Source organism: Macrobrachium nipponense, chromosome 26 (assembly GCF_015104395.2).
Source record: "Macrobrachium nipponense isolate FS-2020 chromosome 26, ASM1510439v2, whole genome shotgun sequence".
Classification (NCBI taxonomy): Eukaryota; Metazoa; Arthropoda; class Malacostraca; order Decapoda; family Palaemonidae; genus Macrobrachium; species Macrobrachium nipponense.
Window position 1 is genome coordinate 60,609,298 of NC_087215.1, and position 20,847 is coordinate 60,630,144.

The window sequence follows — 20,847 nt, forward strand, 5'->3', positions numbered from 1 at the left end:
CTAGAGTCAGGGGAAACTATGTTTCCCGCTGCTACTGCTGAAAATTTCAGAGCTTCCAAGGACTTAAGGTAATGACGTTTGAACACTGTCGGCGATTTCCATCCGGTATACTTTTTCAACTCATCGAAGTTCATGTGTTGGAAATAATTAATTGAGGTGGCTACTGCTCTGACATCATGTGCTTTTGGGAAAGAGTCAGGATTGGCTTGTTTAATAAAGTACAGGATTTGTTGCCTGATGCCTTAATGGATAAAGTTCCACCTTTTTCCCTCTTAAAGAGGGCCCCGATGAGGATGAGGAGGTCCTGGATAAAAGCTCGTAAGGTTTGAAAACTGGACAAAGGGATACTCTTGTGGAGAGGTAGTACTTTCCAAGGTTCCCACCTCATCAAAGGATCTTCATTCTTTGCCAAAAAGCTACGTTCCGGAGAAAGTAGGACTTCCCCTGTGGGAAGGAATTGAATATGATCCGGATCTCTGGATAAAGCCGACAGTTCTGAAATTCTGCTCCTGAAGCCAGGCTTAATAAAAACAGGGTTTTCTTAGGAGCATCATAAACGAGCATGTTTCATTATCGGTTTCGGAAGCCAGTTTTTAGAACATCGTTTAAGAACCATGAACTGACGTAGGCCTCACAGAAGGCCTAAGTCTAGCACATGCCTTAGGAATAGACGAGAAGTAGGTATCCGTCAAGTCTATGTTAAATCCAAATTTGAAATATCTTTTTCAAGGCTGACTTGTTTGTCGTAATCGTGCTAGCTGCTAAACCTTTTTCAAATAAGGATCTGAAGAAGGATATAGCTGAATTAACTGTCATGATTCTGATATCTCGGACTCTCTCAGGCAAGGTTTTGCTAACTTTTTTGAACAGCAGCATCATACTGGCCTCAAAGTTGAATCCCTTTTATCGGATTCCAAGAAGAGAATATTCTGAGGGTCAATATTCGCATCTCTTTTTGCCGCAAACTTCATGAAATCCATAAAGTTAGGGTTTTGAGAATCCCGTCTGAGGGCAGCGAACACAGTCTTCGTTTTTTGTACTGACTGGGAGAGCTTGGGACTGGGGATCCGAAGAGGACGAAGGCCCAGTTCCAGAATTAGGGGATACCAATTGCTCTTCGGCCAGTCTGGGGCTACTAGAGCCACTTGACCTTGAATGTCCTAGATTTGTTCAATACTTTCATAAGGAGATTCACTGGAGGGAAGACGTAAATCTTCTCCAGTTGTTCCAGTCCAGAGCCAGGGCGTCCGTGGCGTAAGCCAGAGGGTCCAGGTTGGGGGCTACATAACACGGTAGTTTGTGGTTCGCTTGGGATGCGAAGAGATCCACCTGTAGCCCTGGGACTTTGAAGGATCCATTGGAACGAACTGTTGTCTAGTGACCATTCCGACTCTAGGGGTACTGATCGGGATAGGGCGTCTGCTAGGACGTTTCTCACTCCAGCTATGTTGAGTGGAGGAAAGATGCCAACTGAACTTGTCTGCCAGGGAGAAGATGGCTACCATGACGTGATTTAGATGACGTGACTTGGAGCCTCCTCTGTTTATACAATGTACTACCACTGCGCTGTCCAGGACTAGCTTTATGTGGTGAGTACTTTGGTGGGTGTAACCTTTTTAGAGTCAAGAACACTGCCATTGCCTCCAGTACGTTTATATGGAACTGACGGAACTGGAGTGACCAAATCCCTTGAACCTTTTTTGACTGGGAATACCCTCCCCAGCCGCTTAAGGACGCGTCTGTGTGGATGGTGATCCCTGGTGGAGGGAACTGAAGGGGTACTGACACTGATAGATTCTTGACTTTTGCCCACGGCGAAGCCGATTCTTTAGAATCAGAGGCACTGAGGATAGCTTGTCCCTGGACCTGACATTTGCTCGCGAGGCGCCAGATCCTGGTTAGGTCTTTCAGTTTGGCTTTCATTAAGACGTTCGTACTGATGCAAAACTGGGAGAGAGCCGAGGATCCTTTCCTGAGCTCTCCTTGATGCTAGTTTGTGACTTAGAAATTGCTTGAACTGACCTTCGCTATTTCTTTCCTTTTGGTAGATGGAATCGACAGAGTGTGGGAGGATAGATTCCATTGAATGCCTAGCCACTGGAAAGTTTGACTCTGGAGTGAGTCTTGACTTTGGACTTGTTTATCTTGAATCCTAGATATTCTAGGAAACTGGATCACTTTTCAGTGTAGCCTTGTTGCATTCCTCGACTGATGGGGCCCAGATCAACCAATCGTCGAGATACGCCACTACCATAATCCCTTGCGATCTGAGTTGTTGCACTACCACTTCCGCTAGCTTCGTGAAAACACCCTGGGTGCCACGTTGAGTCCGAATGGAACTACCTTGAAGGAGAATGTCTGGTCTCCTATCTTGAATCCCAGATACGGACGGAAGTGTCTTGCAATAGGGATATGATAGTAGGCGTCTGTAAGATCGATAGAGGTGGTGACGGCCCCACGGGGAAGTAAGGTCCGCACCTGTGAGATCGTGAGCATCTTGAACTTGTCGCAGCGGATGGCTAAGTTTAAGCGGGACAAGTCTAAGATTACCCTTCTTTTTTGTGAGCCTTTCTTTGGCACGCTGAACAAGCGACCTTGAAATTTTAATCTCTTGACTCTCGCTATAGCTCCTTTCTGAAGGAGGTCCTCTGCGTACTCTGTCAATTCTTTGGAAGGAAGTTGACGGAAAGGTCTGGCTGGAGGTGGGTTCGTCAACCAGCTCCAACCCAGCCCTTTTGACACTATGCTCTGAGCCCACTGGCTGAAGTTCCACCGGTGGCGAAAGTGAAACAGCCTCCCTCCTACCTGAAGTTCTTCATTGGTTCTGGTAACCGCCTCGGCCTCCTCTGAAGTGCTTTTCCCCCTATTAAAGGGGCCTCCCGATCCTCTCCCACGAAAGGACCGCTTACCTCTGCCTCCCTTACCCAGAGCGGTCATACTTCTGAGAAGCTTGACTCTCGAAGGCTTGATTGTAAGCTGAGAGATGGCGTTTGAGGTAGAGGGTTGAGGCTGAGGGATATCACATAAATTGGCTGTGATTGACCCTTAGAAGTGGAAGGTTGGGCTGTCTGCACTAACGGCACTGCTGGAACTTGTTGAGGAAAGCGTGGTTGCTTCTTCTGGTAAGGTTGGAAACGCCTGGGTTTCCTCTGTCCCTTACCTTTAGGTGTCAGGTCTTGCCTCCTCCTAGCCGTAAGGCCCCAACGGTCCTTAAGGCTCTGGTTCAACCTCGTAGCCTCTGCCTGGACTCCTTAACCATAGCCTCTGGGAAGAGATCTGCGCCCCAGATGTTAGAGGAGAGTAACCTATTCGGCTCATGTCGAATGGTTGCCTCTAGCATGACATGCTTCCTACAATTCGTTCTAGCAGTGGCAAACTCGAACATATCTGACTGCACCGTTTGAGTCAGGGCTTTGGTCATAAGCTTAAAAATTGGTTCTGATCCATAGGCCATGGTTGCTACCTCAGACATAGCCATAGAGTTGATTGATCTGGCTAGTCGTGATTTTGCGTCTAATTCAGCCTGAATAAGACTATCTGGGAGCCTGGGTAGCTTTTCACCAAACTGCTCCATAGCACAGTCCGGTTTGAGTTTGCCAGCTGAGAATGTATTCGGCAAGTCTTCCCACAATTCTCCAATTGAAGGGAGTAACGGAGATGTGGGATCTGCTTCTTTCAACTGAGGCATGGGTTCCCCCTTCTGGGCCGCTGAGATGGTCGACCTTGCTATCTTGGTTAGGAACGGGAGCGGGGGTACTCTCATCCATTGTGAAAATGGTAAAGGGACTTTTAAAAAATGGTTGTATCTTGGTGTTAGAACAATCCATGTCCTCTAAACATCTGAGCCATTCTCTCTGAGCCTGGTCTCGTGAATAGAGGACTGTCTCCTTTGGTACCCTATCGTCCCGAACCATAGCCGAAGGCGTGAGCCTTGCGTAGCCTATGAAAGGAGGCTGTAGGCCTTCCGGGTAGAACTCGAAGTCCTCTATTCTTCGAGTTCCAAACTCCGGTATGGAGATGAGACCGTCCTGGAAGGGGGCGTATGACGCTACTCTCCATGGGTTGTTCATAGAGAAAGCAGAGGAAGTGAGTCATACGGAGGAAGCTGAGTTCCACTTGTGTTGGAAAGTGAGGGAGAGGCTAGAGGAGCTTCTCTTAGCCCGGCTATAATAGTATCTTGGGAAGTGATCCTATCCGACAGGCGAGAGATCATTTGTTCCATAACTAACTCTTTAGGGACCCAACTAGGTCGCCCACCTGTTGCAACAGGCCAGCATTGGAGTCCAAAGCCGGAGCTGCTGCGGAGGTGGAAGGGGAGGCTCTGAATTGGAACCAATGGTAGCGGAACTGGTGATTCTGCTGGAGTGCGAGATCTCTCCTTGGATTTACTTTTTGAGGACTTAGAGCCGGAGCTAGAAGCTTTAGACCTGTCTGGGCCGGGATTGTGAGCCGGAGACTTACGTGAGGAAGAAGACGAGGACGTCTTCTTAGACGACGATGACGTCTTAGTCAAGGTCATCACTTTAGCCTTGACCTTAGGTCTAACCGAAGCCTCAGGAGGAGTATATAATTCATCACCCGTAAAGCCTTGGAAGGATGGAGAGGTTGCAGGGGTAGAAGAAACAGTCACACCCAAGGGCGACCCTTGGGTGCCCACCTTACTTACCTCGACCAACAGGTCGTCTATACCTACCATCGGTTCAACATTAATATCCAGGGTTGCGACATCCGTGGAGATATCCTGGTCTTGTTCAGTTAAGGAGGCCGCCAGCTGTTGTTGGATGAAGGCGATAGTCGGGTCCGCCTCTACTGGGTCGACGTAACCTGTCGCCTTGCCTCCGGGGAAGATTAATAGTGCTAACCGCTTCTCGAGGTGTGGGAGGGGCTGACCCTTGGCGGCGTTCTTGCCAAAACCTCCGACCCAGGCCCGCAGGGTAGCCAGTGCGGTATCCCTTACTGCCGGAGCCTGTAAGAGAGGGCGTATTTTAGATTTAAGAATCACTTAAAACTAAAACTTAGAGTATAACTTAAACTAGATGCCTTAAGTTAAAGTAAATGATGAAAACTTAAGCACTAAAAAAAAGAAGGCGGAGCAGCTACTGGAGATGGAATACTTACCCCTTCCAAAAGCTGGCTCACCAGATCGTAACATATGGTACACGTCTCATGGTACCAGACCTGGATGTCCCCGTGCGGGTCCGCGCATGGAGCATCGGGACCGGCAAACTTTTTTTTCGTGTCCACAGGGGTCCTGAAGTGTAGCGGAACATCCCGGATGCTCACAGTTGGTGGCCTGTAAGTGGGAAGACACATGAGTATCTTAAAAGGCATCACTTACAGACTAAAGGACAAAAGAACTCCGTTACATGCCGGAGCTCGGAAAAAATTTGGGCATAACCCCTCCCTGCATTGCCTGAATAGGCTATAATCCCGGAGAGATCGGTAAGATATGAAAGGGAGGGGGAGGTGGTTTAAGGTACTTAAGATAAACTTATAGATAACTTAAACCTAAACACAAGCGAACCGGACTAGGTCCAGTGTGAAGCGGAGTGTAGTAACTCAGCAATACGGTAAGGTTAGTAGTGACCTACTGTATGTTCCGGTCCACTCTGCTGGGTGGACTAGCCCCTTCCGCTGGATACCAGGACTCCGATCAGGGAGGAGCTCTAGTAAGGAGGGAAAGGGCGAGAGGACATACATGCTCGAGCTAGCCCGGAGCGACAAGGTAGTAACAGAGGGGGGGAAGGCCAGGGCCCCCCACAACGTTACCACCCGGCCGGACCGAGAAGCCGGAGAGGTCGAGACCATCTGGGTCTGTCCCGACTCCCTAGCCCCTCCGCCGAGGGGAGAGAGGGGAGGCAGGCTCGGGTATGCGGAGCGAGCATGGGCAGACCGACCCACCCCCGCCCGACTCTATGGAAGAGCGGGAGGGGGGGAAGGGTGACTGGGCAGGCGTCTGGCTGTCCCGTGATCACGAAGTGACCACGAGGCGGTAAACTGAGATACGATAACCAAACCTAGGCCAACCAACTGATCAGAGAGAAGCTATCGGGAAGCAACTTGAACTGAAAAGCGGTAGCATACAGGCCCACAGGGCTAAAACCAACTGATCAGAGAGATGCTATAGGGAAGCAACCGAACTGATCAGCGGTAGTATAGGCTCTATGAGCCAGGACTAGGCTAAGCCAGACGCTCCTAACTAACCTAACGATGACAAAAAATACATATAATAAAATAAAATAAAAATGAAAGAGAGAAAGTAATATAGCAGGAGAAAAAATCCAGGAGTGTACGACTAACCCGAAGGCAAGTCTACCACTCAAAGCTAGTCAGAGGCCGATACTAAGAACCTGGGACTAGGGAGTCTTGGATGGAAAAAGCTATAAAAGCAAAAATTTCACTAAGGTGTATATAAATACATGCATGCATGACAACCTGAGTAGACCTTAATCTAAACAAAGCGGATAATCAATAGAGCGTACATAAATAAGGGATGTTCTAGGTATGGGAGACCAAGAACGAACCCATCACGCGGCAGAACCATGCTGCCATGCTTCCGACCCCGAGAACGTATTTATACCTAAAAAACGGCAAATACTGTCTCAGGGACGGAAAAAACCAACTAACCGTAAATACTGAGTACTTAACTTAGCTGCTGCGATAGCTGCACGCTCCATTATAGTAAAAAATCCAACAGAAAAGGGACACAAAAAACACAGAGAGAAAAATCGCACAACGTGACTCGTGTGCGCTAACTTAAAAGGATGGCCACCAGAGGCGCAGCAGTCGGCAGCATGGGATGGAGTAGTAGTAGTTACGAGCTGCTCACTCTGTGGGTCGGCTCTCCTCATGGAGGGTTTTTGTTGTGGGAGATTTCTATTGGTATTTGGCTCTGTGGTAGTGGTCTCACTCGCCTAGTGTTCATACCGACACCCTCTTGGAGGGTGAGCGAGTCAGTTATACTGACCTTTTTCTTTATTTTATTTATTCTCTGGTATGTGTTAGTACATTTACCCTAGAAATAATAGATTAAAGGATATTTCGCGCAACGACACGAGCTGAGCCCAGAAAAGTGTTTTAGTGAAGTACTGTACGTACATATGTAGTAAAATGTGGAACCTTACCTTTTGAGTGAGGCAATCTTCAAAAGTGGCGACAGAGGAGGAGGACAAATGGCAGAAGACATGAACACTGAACTTTACGAAACATTAAAAAATGGCAGAAAACACTAACACTAAACTTTACAAAACACATTAACAAGTAACAGAAAACAGTTAACTTTACAAAAGACGTAAAATTAATTTTGTTTTGTCTTTTTTGATTTGTACATTTTTTTTTACTTTTTTATACTTTTTTTTTTTTTCAAAATTTCAATTTCTTCACCACTTTCAACTTTCTGTTTTTTCATATCACATGGATCTTCCTGTTTGCTTGCTATTATAGGCCTCTTTAAAAAATAACAATCCAAGGAAGATTGCTTCTGCCTGCTTTTCAAAATGTTCCTGAAACGACTTAGGCAAACGTCATCGAACTGTGCAAGCATACGACCTGTGTAAGCCTTTTCGGGGTGTCTCTTTTCTACAAATGATTGCACCTTATGAAAAGGAGCTAGAGCATCCTTAATTTCTGCTGTTGTCATTGGGTCCCCCTCCTCCTCCTCGCCGCTGCTAGAGAACTCTTCTTGAACGACGTTATGTTGCATGGCCTCCAACTCCTTCAGGTCATCCGTCGTAAGCTCCTCTTGGTGCTTCTCGAGAAGGTCATTGATGTCGTCTTCGTCGACGACCAGCCCCATGGACTTGCCAAGAGCAACGATCTCGTCAAGATCTGGTTGTGAAACAATTTCAGGATCGTCAACTGTTTCTGAATATGCATCAGCTCTGCCCACGTCGAATCCCTCAAAGTCTTGGGCGGATACGGCATCAGGCCAGAGTTTCCTCCACAAAGAATTCAAGGTTCGCCTCGAAACCTCCCGCCAAGCTTGATCGATGAGTTGGATGCATATCACGATATCGAAATGCTCCTTCCAAAATTCACACTAAGTGAGGTTTATGGTATCGGTGATGTCAAAACATCTCTTGAAAAGATGTTTCGTATACAGCTTCTTGAAGTTCGATATCTCTTGCTGGTCCATGGGCTGGAGGAGAGGGGTGGTGTTGGCGGAAGATAAAGAACCTTGATGAAAGAATAGTACTCTGCTAGGATATCTTCCTCGAGGCCAGGAGGGTGAGCAGGGGCATTGTCCAACACCAGCAGACATTTCAGAGGGAGGCGCTTCTCTTCCAAGAATTTCTTCACTGTCGGGCCGAAACACAGATTTACCCACTCGGTGAACAAAAGTCTTGTTACCCAGGCTTTTGCATTAGTCCTCCACATCACTGGAAGCTTCTCCTTTAGCACTTTGAAGGCTCGAGGAGTCTCCGAATGATACACAAGAAGGGGCTTGACTTTACAATCCCCACTGGCGTTGGAACGTAGTGCGAGCATAAGCCATAAGCCTGTCTTTCATAGGCTTATGCCTGGGTAGCTTGTTCTCTTCCTCCGTGATGTACGTCCGATGAGGCATTTTTTTCCAAAAAAAGTTCAGTCTCGTCACAGTTGAAGACTTGCTGAGAACTGTAGCCTTCCTTGATCGTCATCTTGTTGAACCTCTTAATAAAGGCTTAGGCCACTTTTGTGTCCGAGCTGGCAGCCTCCCCATGCCGCACTACCGAATGGATGCCAGTCCCTTTATGGAATTTATCAAACCACCCACGAGAAGCCTTGAAGTCTGGGGTTGGCGTTGATGTCCCCTCTTCTCCGTTGTCTTCGGCCTGGGCAATCAGATCACAGAAAATAGTGCTGGCTCTGTGGCAGATGCCATTTCGGTTATCGTATCGCCAGTGATTTCTTTGTCTTTTATCCAGACAAAAAGCAGCCTCTCCATCTCATCATGCACGTGGCTCCTCTTGTTGGACAAAATAGTCACGCTCTTGGAAGGTGTAGCTGCTTTGACGGCTTCCTTCTGCTTAAGGATGGTGCCTATCGTCGACGGATTTTGGCTGTACTTCCTCTTCTTTCCGTGAACTTCAGCAACATTTTTGTGACCCATGGCTATAACTAAGTTAATTAAGTTCACACACAACACAATAAAGTATACGTACAAGTAGAAAGCGAAATCACTAACACGAATTTACTTTAACTAACGAAATACTTATATGTGTACGAACGAATTCTGCGTGCATACGATACGCTGGTGCGATGAAGTGGCCGAAGGACGCCTTTACGTAGAGGCATGATGGGATAGATGCTGACCAATAAGAGAGCAGGATCTTACGGCGGTGACTAGCATCAGGAACCAATGGGAGAGTGGGAGGATGGTGGCGAGTCTACAGATTTAAGAGGCGCGCGAGTTTTAAAATTGATCTTGGTGGTCTGGGTGAATCTCGGACTTTACAGTGCCACCTTTCGTAACCTGAATTATTTTCGTATGCAGAAGCAAAAAAATCTTTGTCTTTGCTTTCGTAACTTGGATTTTCCATAAGTAGGGACTTTTGTATGTCGAGGTTCCACTGTACGTATTAGTATTGTTTCTCCTTAGTGTAGATTCAACTGCTGATGTGAAACTTCCGTCTTGCCATCACAGGGACCTCAGTCTCTAGAAGGCAATTGACTATCGTCTGATGTGCGCATGCCTTGAGAGAATCATCATCTCGTCTCCCAACATTGGTGGCGAACAAGATAGGGACTTTCGTATGTCGAGGTTCCACTGTATTAGTATTGTTTCTCCTTATTTTATATTCAACTGCTGATGTGAAACTTCTGCGCATGCCTTGAGAGAATCATCATCTCGTCTCCCAACATTGGTGGCGAACAAGATAGATGATTTGTATGGTTGTTCTCAGCATAACTCTTCAAAGGCGCGTATCATGTTTTGACTACGTTTTGGATGCATGACGGCTCACTGAGCCTTCATGCTGTGGACTTTGTATTGGTTGATCCAGATCAGTCATTACTTTGTCCTATTGGTGTGTTGCTGTACCCATAAAGGATCGACACCCACCATGGAGTGTCAGTCTCCTTATCCGCTGTGGACTGCCATTGCAGAAGTGTCGGATGACACGTTTTTCTCTTGAGTCTTACAAGACAGTGAGATACTTCTCTGCAGTTGGGTAGTCCAGTGAATGGGTACTTTTGATCACTCCGAAAATATGTCCTTACAGACCTTACATCTTGTTCGGGTTGCCCCAGGTCCCTCAGTGTGAGGACAGGAAGATAGATAAGGTCTCATTGCGACCATAGTTTATCTTTCTTCCTTTGGGCCTGCCCACTGGTCCTTGGTTCTCCTTTCCTTGGACCATTGGTGGATGCTTGCAGGTTGTGTTTGCTTACCCGGCTCCTTCAAGAGGACAAGTTGCATCTCACCTATGGTGTGCAGTTCTAGCGGTAAGAAGGATGCAAGAGTGACTGGCCTCTCCACCTTCCCCACTTCGTCCTTCCACTCCTTTTCCTTCGGGTTGAGGATAGGACTCAAACTTACACTGGTTGGTTGGGCGATTTATGCGGTAAGCTTACACATAGAGCTTCCTTTCTGTGTTTCTTATCAGAATCATAGAAACAATCCTGCTCCTTCCTCTAGCAAGGGGAGGAAGGAGACTGGCAATAATGCAACCCTTCCCAGAACTTTGCATTATGCCTCCGACTAAATATTCTTCCCAGCGCATTTTTGGATGAGTTACGATTCCTCACTCATTTCGAAAAGGCCCAGAAGTCTGACTCTTGATCATGCAGCTCCTATACGATCAAGTTGTCAGAGGCAGGGCATTCCTCCTCGCTCTTACGACCAGGAGGAATAGCCAGGTGTGCAGAACTCCAGTCAGTTCTAGAGGCGCTCACTCATGTTCCTCCCACCAATCAGTGAGTCTTCCTTATGTAAAGGACTGAGGGTTTGTATATTGTGTAGGAACAAATCACAATTTTTGAAAGTAAATTGTATTTTACCTAACGATACAAACCTGAGGTCCTTTACATATATGCCCACCTCATGCTACCCCTCAATCTGAACCTTGGCCGAAAGGCAAAGTGGAGAGTTTACATCCGGGCAAGCTGGCCTACCCACCTGCCACATGGTAGTTACGTACTGCCTAACCACCTTGTTCAAGAATTTAACGCCCGTATTCCAGCTACGCCGAAAGTAATTCTTTATGTAAAGGACTGAGGGTTTGTATAGTTAAGAAAAATACAATTTACTTTCAAAAATTGTGATTTTAACCTGAATTCACGAATCAGATATGAGTTTTACAATGAGTACAGTTACGTGACACCAGAGAACCTCAAATTAGCCCAAACCATTAAGCTGCAATACAGTCCCCCGTAGGGGGAAGGGCCATCAGTACACCACACGCTATGCACTGCAGGCATAACTTAAGGTTCTTTGCAGAATCCCTTTGACCCCTAGCCGCATCCCTTTTAATTCCTTTTTTCCCATATCACTTTTCACCCTACCCTAACAATTGTTTCATAGTGCAGCTGCAAGGTTCTCCTGTTACATCTTTCAGACCTTTATTCTCAGCTTTCCTTCAGTACTGAATGACCTCACAGGTCCCAGTACTTAGCCTTGGGCCAAATTTTTATATTCCAGTTCCAATCCAGTTCCAGTATATGATTCAAGTTTTCATAGATCCTCTTATAGTGATATGAAAAGGATGTCTCGTATTCAAAGATGTTTTATATGTTAGTTGACAGACAAATTTTTGTTTTCAGGATCAGATTAATATCGAGTCTAAAATCAAAGTCGTTCGGTTCATTGGTGAGCTGGTCAAGTTTCGCGTCTTCCCAAGAAGCGAGGCGCTGATTTGCCTAAGGATGTTACTCCAGGACTTCAATCATCACCACATCGAGATGGCATGTAACTTGTTGGAGACGTGTGGACGTTTTATGTATAGGTTGGTAGTGTTTTCTTAGTGTATCATGATGTTTCCTTAAGTAGATTTGTACTATTCCACATACTGTGTAGAAAATTTGTCAATAGACCATTCTCCCTTTCTCTCATTGAGTCATTTTACAAACTTACTTCACCAAGAGTTAACTAATTTCTTACATTCATTCTTTCACAAAATGCTTCTGTGTCTTCAACTTTTCTGTCGCACAAGTACATTCATACTTTACTTTCTTTGTGATTCATCTCCATAAGTTTTCCACAGATCGTAGGATTTACCTGCAAGTACTTAAGTGAGTCAATAATGTTCGTTCTTATGGTATCCTTATTAATATTCTTTCCCCCATCTTCTTGACTTCTGGAGGCTTACCTAACATCATTCTCACTAATATATACTTTGAAATGCCTTCTCTTACCAGCACTTTCTAATGTTTTCACCAGCCTCTGTGACTTCTTAGTGGCATTAGTCAACTCCTCCACATCTGCAAATCTACTATCAACCATTCTAATTTCTATTCACAACCACTTCTCCTATCTCACAGTTTCTCTTAAATCTGTTCTTGCAGTTCTTATATCATATGTCTATTCATTGTATAAATTTTTCACCTACATCTGTTCTTCCTGTTCCTTTTTCATGTAAATCTGTTCTTCCTCTCAAGTTTCTCTCATGTTATGTACTGAATTTAGACTGAAACAGTCACAGAGACACAAGTCACTCTTATATTAGTTGCATTTCTGGGCTCAGTTCGTGTCGCTGCGCGAAATATCCTTTAATCCATTATTTCTAAGGTAAATGTACTAACACATACCAGAGAATAAATAAAATAAAGAAAAGGTCAGTACTACTGACTCGCTCACTCCAAGAGGGTGTCGGTATGAACACTATGGCGAGTGAGACCACTACCACGAACCACTTGCCAATAGAAATCTCCCACTACAAAACCCCCACTAGAGGGGAGCCGACCCACAGAGTGGGCAGCAACTACTACTACTCCATCCCATGCTGCCGACTGCTGCGCCTCTGGTGGCCATCCTTTTCAGTTAGCGCACCGCGTATACACGTGCCCTTTTTTGCTCTGTGTTTTTTGTGCCCCTATCTTGGATTTATCAGTCATGGAGCGTACAGCCATCGCAGCAGCTAAGTTAAGTAATCAGTTGTTATTGCTATTTGGTTTTTTCCGCCCTTGAGTCAGTATTTGCCGTTTTTTTAGGTATAAATACGGGCTCTAGGTCGGAAGCATGGCAGCATGGTTCTGCCTCGTGGCGGGTTCGTTCTTGGTCTTCCATACCCAGAACCTTCCCTTATTTCCTTACGCTCTATTATTAGTTATCTATTTTATGTTAGGGGTCCAGCCTACTGGGTTTATGTCATGCATGCATGTCTTCTTCACCTTGCGTAGGCATCTTCCATCCAGACCCTAGCCACAGCTCTTAGTATCGGCCCCGGCTAGCTTTGATGTTTGGGTAGACTTTCTTTCGAGTTAGTCGTACACTCCTGGATTTTTTCTCCTTCTGATTTATTTTCTTTCTTTACGTTAAAGTGATTTTGATTATTTATGTTTTAGGTTAGCCTACGGCGTCTGGCATTTCACGTAGCCTAGGTTATGTATTATTGGTATCCACCACTATTGCTTCCGCTCTTCAGTTCGGTTGCTTCTCTATAGCATCTCTCTGATTAGTTGGTTGCTTTATCCTAGGCTATATTGTGTCATTGTATTGCATGTTACCGCTCCGTGGTCACTACGTGATCACGGAGCAGCCAGGCGCCTGTCCAGTCACCTTTCCCTCCTCCCGCTCTTCCATAGGGCCGGGGGGGAGGGTTGGTCTGTCCACGCTCGCTCCACATACCCGTGCCTGCCTCCCTCTCTCCCTAGGCGGAGGGAGTAGGGGGGGCTGGACAGACCCAGACTGGACTCGACCGCTCTCTGGCTTCACGGCACGCTCGGATGACTAAGGGGGGGGGACTGGCCTTCCCCCCTCCGTCGTTACTCCGTCGCTCCGTTGCTAGCTCGAGTCTGTTTAGCCCTCTCGCCCTTTCCCAGCTTACTGGTGCTCTTTAATTTACCGGAGCTCCGGCATCCACGTGGAAAGGTGCTAGTTCACCCTGACGGGCGGACTGCAGGCGTACAGTTGGTCTTTCCTAACTACCCCGTCGCGCTGATATCGCGACGTGAACACCGCCGCGCACCGGATTTATTCTGGTACGTTCTATGGCTTTAGGTTTAAGCATTTAGTATTTAATTTAAACTATAGTAAGTTTAATTTAAGCTACCTTAAGCCAAATCCCTCCGTTACCTACTCACACCGGATCTCTCCGGGGTTCTAGCCTATTCAGGCGGTAAGGGAGGGGTTATGCCCAAAATTTTTTCTTTTTTCGCGCTCCGGCATGCAGCGGAGTTCTTTTAGCCTCTAGCCTGTAAGTGATATCTTTTAGGATGCTCATGTATCTTTTCACTTACAGACCACCAACTGTGAGCATCCGGGATGCAATGCCATGCTCCAGGACCCCTGTGGGCATGAAGTCTGCAGATCCCATGCTCCATGCGCGACTCCGCACGGGAACCTTCAAGTCTGGTTTCACGAGACCTGCACTATTTGCTACGATCTGGTGAGCCAGCTCTTAGACGGGGGTGGGTAGTATTCCCAACTCCGTTCGCTAATCCCTACAAGGTTATAGTTCTTAAGTTTAATTTTAATCTCTTATTTTAAACTTAAGCTTGTTTTATATGGGATCTCGCATCCTCTATGTTTTTAGTCTAAACCTATTACTTAAGTTTTAATTTTAAGTTTAAACTTAAAACTAACAAATACCCTCTCTTCCAGGCTCCCGCTGTTAGAGACACCGCCCTGGCAACCCTGCGGGCTTGGGTCGGCGGTTTTGGCAAGAACGCCGCCAAGGGACAGCCCTACATCCTTGAGAAGAGGTTGGCTGTCCTGATCTTCCCCGGCGGCAAGTCAACGGGTTACGTCGACCCGGCAGAGGCAGCCCCGACTATGGCGGCGATTCAGCAACAGCTCGCCGCTTCGTTGACTGAACCAGGCCAGGACATCTCGTCGGAAGTCGCGACACTGGATCTAAATATTGAACCAATGGTAGGTGTTGACGACCTGTTGGTCGAGGTAGGTACGTTGGACGCCCAAGGGCTTCCCTTGGGCGCCACTGGGTCTTCTACTCCTGCTAACTCTCCAGCTTCCTTCCAAGGCTTTACAGGAGCTGAGCTCCTTTATACTTCTCCTGATGCTTCCGTAAGACCTAAGGTCAAAGGACAGACGGTTTGTGAAAACCCTAAGTAAGACGTCGTCGTCGTCCAAAAACCAAAAAGACGTCGTCGGCGTCAACATCTCGCAAGTCTCCGGCTACGAACCCCGGAGCAGAGAGGTCTAGAGCTTCTGGGTCCGGCTCCAAATCCTCAAGGAGTAGATCTTCCAAGGAGAGATCACATACTCCGGCGGAGTCAGCCGTTTCTCCTCTCCCCTTGGTACCTGTTCAGAGTTACCCAACCACCTCCGCAGCAGCTCCAGCTTTGGATCCCAATGCTGGTCTGTTACAACACATGGGGGATTTGGTCGGTTCTCTCAAAACAGTATGGAGCAGATGTTCTCCCGGTTGTCCGACAGGATCAACTCCCAGGATAACATCATCGCCGAACTGAGCCAGGCTCCTCTAGCTACTCCCCCACCTTTCGGCACAGGTATAGCTCAGCTTCCACCTCATGACTCTCTGCCTCCGTTCTCTATGAATAACCCCTGGAGGTGGCGTCATACGCCCCCTTCCAGGACGGGCTTATTTCTATTCCGGAGTGTGGAACTCGAAGGATTGAGGACTTCGAGTTCTACCCGGAGGATCTACAACCGCCGTTTCATTTGGCTACGCCAGACTCACTGCCGCTGCCATGACGCGAGATGACAAGTCCCTAAAGAGACAGTCCTCTATTCACGTGACCAGGCTCAAAGAGAATGGCTCAGGTGCTTAGAGGACATGGATTGTTCAAATACGAAGATTCAACCCTTTAAGAGTCCCTTCACCATTTTCACAATGGAAGAGGGAACTCCGCTTCCCTTCCTTACCAAGATCGCTACGGTCACATCCCAGCGGCCCAAAAGGGGGAGTCGTTACCGCAGCTAAAGGAAGCGGACCCCACATCTCCTTTGTTTCCCTCAACCGGAGAATTGTGGGAAGACCTGCCCAACACTTTTTCGGCGGGCAAACTCAAACCAGACTGTGCTATGGATCAGTTTGGTGAGAAGCTGCCTAGACTTCCGGACAGCCTCATTCAGGCGGAGTTTGAGGCCAAGTCTAGGGCTAGCCAGGTCTATTAACTCCATGGCCATGACAGAAATGGCTACCATTGCTTACGGTTTCCGAGCCACTATTCAAGCTTATCACCAAGTCACTGACTCAAACGGTACAGTCTGACATGTTTGAGTTCGCCACAGCCAGAACGAATTGTCGGAAGCATGTCCTCCAGGAAGCAACTATTCGGCATGAACCGAATAAGTTGCTTTCATCAAACATCTGGGGAGCAGACCTCTTCCCCGATGCAATGGTAAAGGAGGTCCAGGCGGAAGCTACAAGGCTTAACCAAAGCCTTAAGGATCGTTGGGGTCTCACTGCAAAGAGACGCCAAGACCAAGCAGTGAGGGGTAAGGCTCAGAGGAAACCCAGACGTTTCCAGCCTTACCAAAAGAAACAGCAACGCTTCGCCCAGCCTGTTTCGGCTGTTCCGTTGGTGCAGGCGGCCCAACCCTCTACCTCCAAGGCCCAATCACAGCCTATCTATGTGATTTCCCCCCAGCCTCAACCTTCCACCTCTTACGCTGTCTCCCCAGCCTTCAACCAAGTGTTCGAAGGCCAGGCCTTTCAGCAGTATGACCGCTCGGGTAGGGGAGGCAGAGGTAAGCGATCCTTTCGTCAGAGAGGATCAGGAAGGTCCCTTAATAGAGGAAAACACTTCCGGGGAGGCCGCGGAGGTTACCAGCAACAATGAGAACTTCCAGGTAGGAGGGAGGCTGTTTCTCTTCCGCCACCGGTGGGGATTCAGCAAATGGGCACAAAGTATTGTGTCGAAAGGCCTGGGTTGGAGTTGGGTGGCGAATCCGCCCCCACCCAGACCTTTCCTTCAACTTCCATCCAAAGAATTGACGGAGTATGCGGAGGACCTCCTTCAGAAAGGAGCAATAGCGAGAGTCAACAGATTAAGTTTCAAGGGCGCTTGTTCAGCGTTCCAAAGAAAGGCTCACAAAAAAGAAGGGTAATCTTAGACTTGTCCCGTTTAAACTTGGCCATTCGCTGCGACAAGTTCAAGATGCTCACCATCTCGCAGTGCGGACCTTACTTCCCCGTGGGGTGGGCCGTCACCACCTCTATCGATCTTACAGACGCATACTATCATATCCCTATTGCAAGACACTTTCGCCCTTATCTGGGCTTCAAGATAGGAGATCAAGCATTCTCCTTCAAGGTAGTTCCCTTCGGTCTGAAACGTGGCACCCAGGGTGTTCACCGAAGTTGGCGGAAGTGGTCGTCCAACAACTAAGATCGCAAGGGATCATGGTAGTAGCGTATCTCGACGATTGGTTAATTTGGGCTCCAACAGTCGAGGAATGTCGCAAAGCAACACTGAAAGTAATCCAGTTCCTGGAATATCTAGGGTTCAAGATAAACAGGACAAAATCGAGACTCACTCCGGAGTCAAACTTTCAGTGGCTGGGCATTCAATGGAATCTATCCTCCCATACTCTGTCGATTCCATCAGCCAAGAGAAAAGAAATAGCGAAGTCAGTAAAGCAATTTCTAGGACACAAACTTGCTTCAAGGAGAACCCAGGAAAGGATTCTGGGTTCACTCCAATTTGCATCAGTGACAAACAACTTGATGAAAGCCAAACTGAAAGACCTATCCAGAATCTGGCGCTCACGAGCAAATGTCAGGTCCAGGGACAAATTATCATCAGTCCCTCAGATTCTGCGGAATCGTCTACGCCCTTGGTCAAAAGTCAAGAACCTGTCAATATCAGTACCCCTTCAGTTTCCTCCTCCGGGGATTACCATCCACACGGACGCTTCATTAAGCGGCTGGGGAGGATATTCTCAGTTCAAGAAGGTTCAAGGAACCTGGTCACCCCAGTTCTGTCAGCTTCACATAAATGTACTGGAAGCAATGGCAGTGTTCTTGACTCTAAAAAGGTTACGTCCGCCAAAGAACTCCCACATAAAGCTAGTTTTAGACAGCGCAGTGGTAGTCCATTGTGTAAACAGGGGAGGCTCCAAGTCACGACATCTGAATCATGTCATGGTAGCCATCTTCTCCCTGGCGAACAAGTTCAGTTGGCACCTCTCCTCCACCCATATAGCTGGAGTGAGAAACGTCATAGCAGATGCTCTATCCCGATCAGTTCCTCTGGAGTCGGAATGGTCACTGGACAACAGTTCGTTCCAATGGATTCTCCGGAGGGTTCCGGGTTTACAAGTGGATCTATTCGCATCCCAAGCGAACCACAAACTCCCATGTTATGTGGCCCCCAACCTGGACCCTCTGGCCTATGCCACGGACGCCCTGTCCATAGACTGGAACAAACTGGGAGAAGATTTATGTCATTCCTCCAGTGAATCTTCTCCTGAAGGTACTGAACAAACTCAGGACGTTCAAGGGTCAAGTAGCTCTAGTAGCCCCAGACTGGCCGAAGAGCAATTGGTACCCTCTCATTCTGGAACTGGGTCTTCGTCCTCTTCGAATTCCCAATCCCAGGCTCTCCCAGTCAGTACAAACGAAGACTGTGTTCGCTTCCTCAGGAATTCTCAAAACCTTAACTTTATGGACTTCATGAAGTTTGCGGCTAAAAGAGATGCGAATATTGATCCTCGAAATATTCTTTTCTTGGAATCTGATAAAAGAGATTCAACTTTGAGACAGTATGATGCTGCAGTCAAAAAGTTAGCAACCTTCCTGAGAGAATCAGATATTAGAATCATGACAATCAATTCAGCTATATCCTTTTTCAGATCTTTATTTGAAAAAGGCTTAGCAGCTAGCACTATTACGACAAACAAGTCAGCCTTGAAAAAGATTTTTCAACTCGGTTTCAGCATAGACTTGACAGACTCTTACTTCTCGTCTATTCCCAAGGCTTGTGCTAGACTTAGAACCTCAGTGAGGCCTACGTCAGTATCGTGGTTCTTAAATGATGTTCTAAAAACTGGCTTCAGAAACAGATAATACGACCTGTTCATTTATAATGCTCTTAAGAAAAACTCTATTTTTATTAAGCTTGGCTTCAGGAGCTAGAATTTCAGAACTGTCGGCGTTATCCAGAGATCCGAATCATGTTGAATTTCTTCCCACAGGGGAAGTTCTACTTTCTCCGGAACGTAGTTTTATAGCAAAGAATGAAGATCCTTTGATGAGGTGGCAACCGTGGAAGGTTGTACCCCTTCCACAAGATGTTTCTCTTTGTCCAGTATCGACCTTACGAGCCTTTCTGTCCAGGACATCCTCATCCTCGTCGGGTCCTCTCTTTAAGAGAGAAAAAGGTGGTACTTTATCTATTAAAGGTATCAGGCAACAGATCCTGTACTTTATTAAGCAAGCCAATCCTGATTCCTTCCCTAAAGCACATGATGTCAGGGCAGTTGCCACCTCAATTAACTATTTCCAACACATGAATTTCGATGATCTAAATTAGTATACCGGATGGAAATCGCCGACAGTATTTAAGCGTCATTACTTAAAGTCCTTGGAAGCTCTGAAATTTTCAGCAGTTGCGGCGGGTAACATAGTTTCCCCCGACTCTGCTTAATCTTTAGTAGAAGATCCAGTTCTCCTTTCTACCTATCTCACCCAACAGTTTGTCTATTCCTGCCATGTTCATCTACGTTTACCTTGAGTCTTAGCTGCTCTTATGATGGTGTAGTGGGTGCCCCTTATTTTTTTGCTAGGGTCACTCACAATTGATTGTATATAATGATCTCTTTGATGTGATCCCCTTATTTTTATGCTAGGGTGACACATCTTATTTACAATGGTTACGGGTTTTGTATACTAAGTCATATACATTTCTTTATTATATTATTGTCGAAGTTTGTTCTATTCAATTTATTATTATAATTGCTTTAATTACTTTGTACATATTAACTATACACAGATGTTAAGCTCAACATATATTCCATGTAAGCCCTGTATATATGTTAAATTTAAGTTAATTTTAAGAAATATTATTAACCTTAAGTTAATTTTAAGTAATATTTCTATTCTGTATCATTGTGTATATGTATATCTATTAGCAATTATATTTCTTCATTTTATGTTATCTTTTATTGAGACCTTTTTTTTGTCTGTTTTATTTGTTCTTTACAATCTTGTGCTATTTCTCTGGTACGATTTCGCGCAGCGACACGAACTGAGCCCAGAAAAGGGATTTTGACGTAAGGAAAAATCTATTTCTGGGCGATTGGTTCGTGTCGCTGCGCGAAATATCCTTTAATCCATTATTTCTAAGGTAAATGTACTAACACATACCAGAGAATAAATAAAATAAAGAAAAGGTCAGTACTACTGACTCGCTCACCTCCAAGAGGGTGTCGGTATGAACACTATGGCGAGTGAGACCACTACCACGAACCACTTGCCAATAGAAATCTCCCACTACAAAACCCCCACTAGAGGGGAGCCGACCCACAGAGTGGGCAGCAACTACTACTACTCCATCCCATGCTGCCGACTGCTGCGCCTCTGGTGGCCATCCTGAAGTTAGCAGACAATCTTGAGCGTTGGGATGGGCAGGGCGGGATTTCGCTGGCGACACGAACCAATCGCCCAGAAATAGATTTTTCCTTACGTCAAAATCCCTTTTGTACATCAAAGGAGTCACTCCTGCATGTACACATTCTCACGCAAGCTTTAAATTCACCATAAAACTATATTTACCCCTTGA

The 20,847-nt window shown here is 46.5% G+C and overlaps 1 protein-coding gene across 2 annotated transcripts in view; it reads left to right on the forward strand.

The window, feature by feature from the left end:
* The window catches only part of LOC135200314 (regulator of nonsense transcripts 2-like), a 305,608-nt gene that overhangs the window by 178,097 nt on the left and 106,664 nt on the right, over positions 1-20,847 (forward strand). For both annotated transcript variants that reach the window (XM_064228867.1, XM_064228866.1), the window contains exon 13: positions 11,743-11,924. In XM_064228867.1, the coding sequence (XP_064084937.1) occupies positions 11,743-11,924 (182 nt within the window). The remainder of the gene's footprint in view (positions 1-11,742; positions 11,925-20,847) is intronic.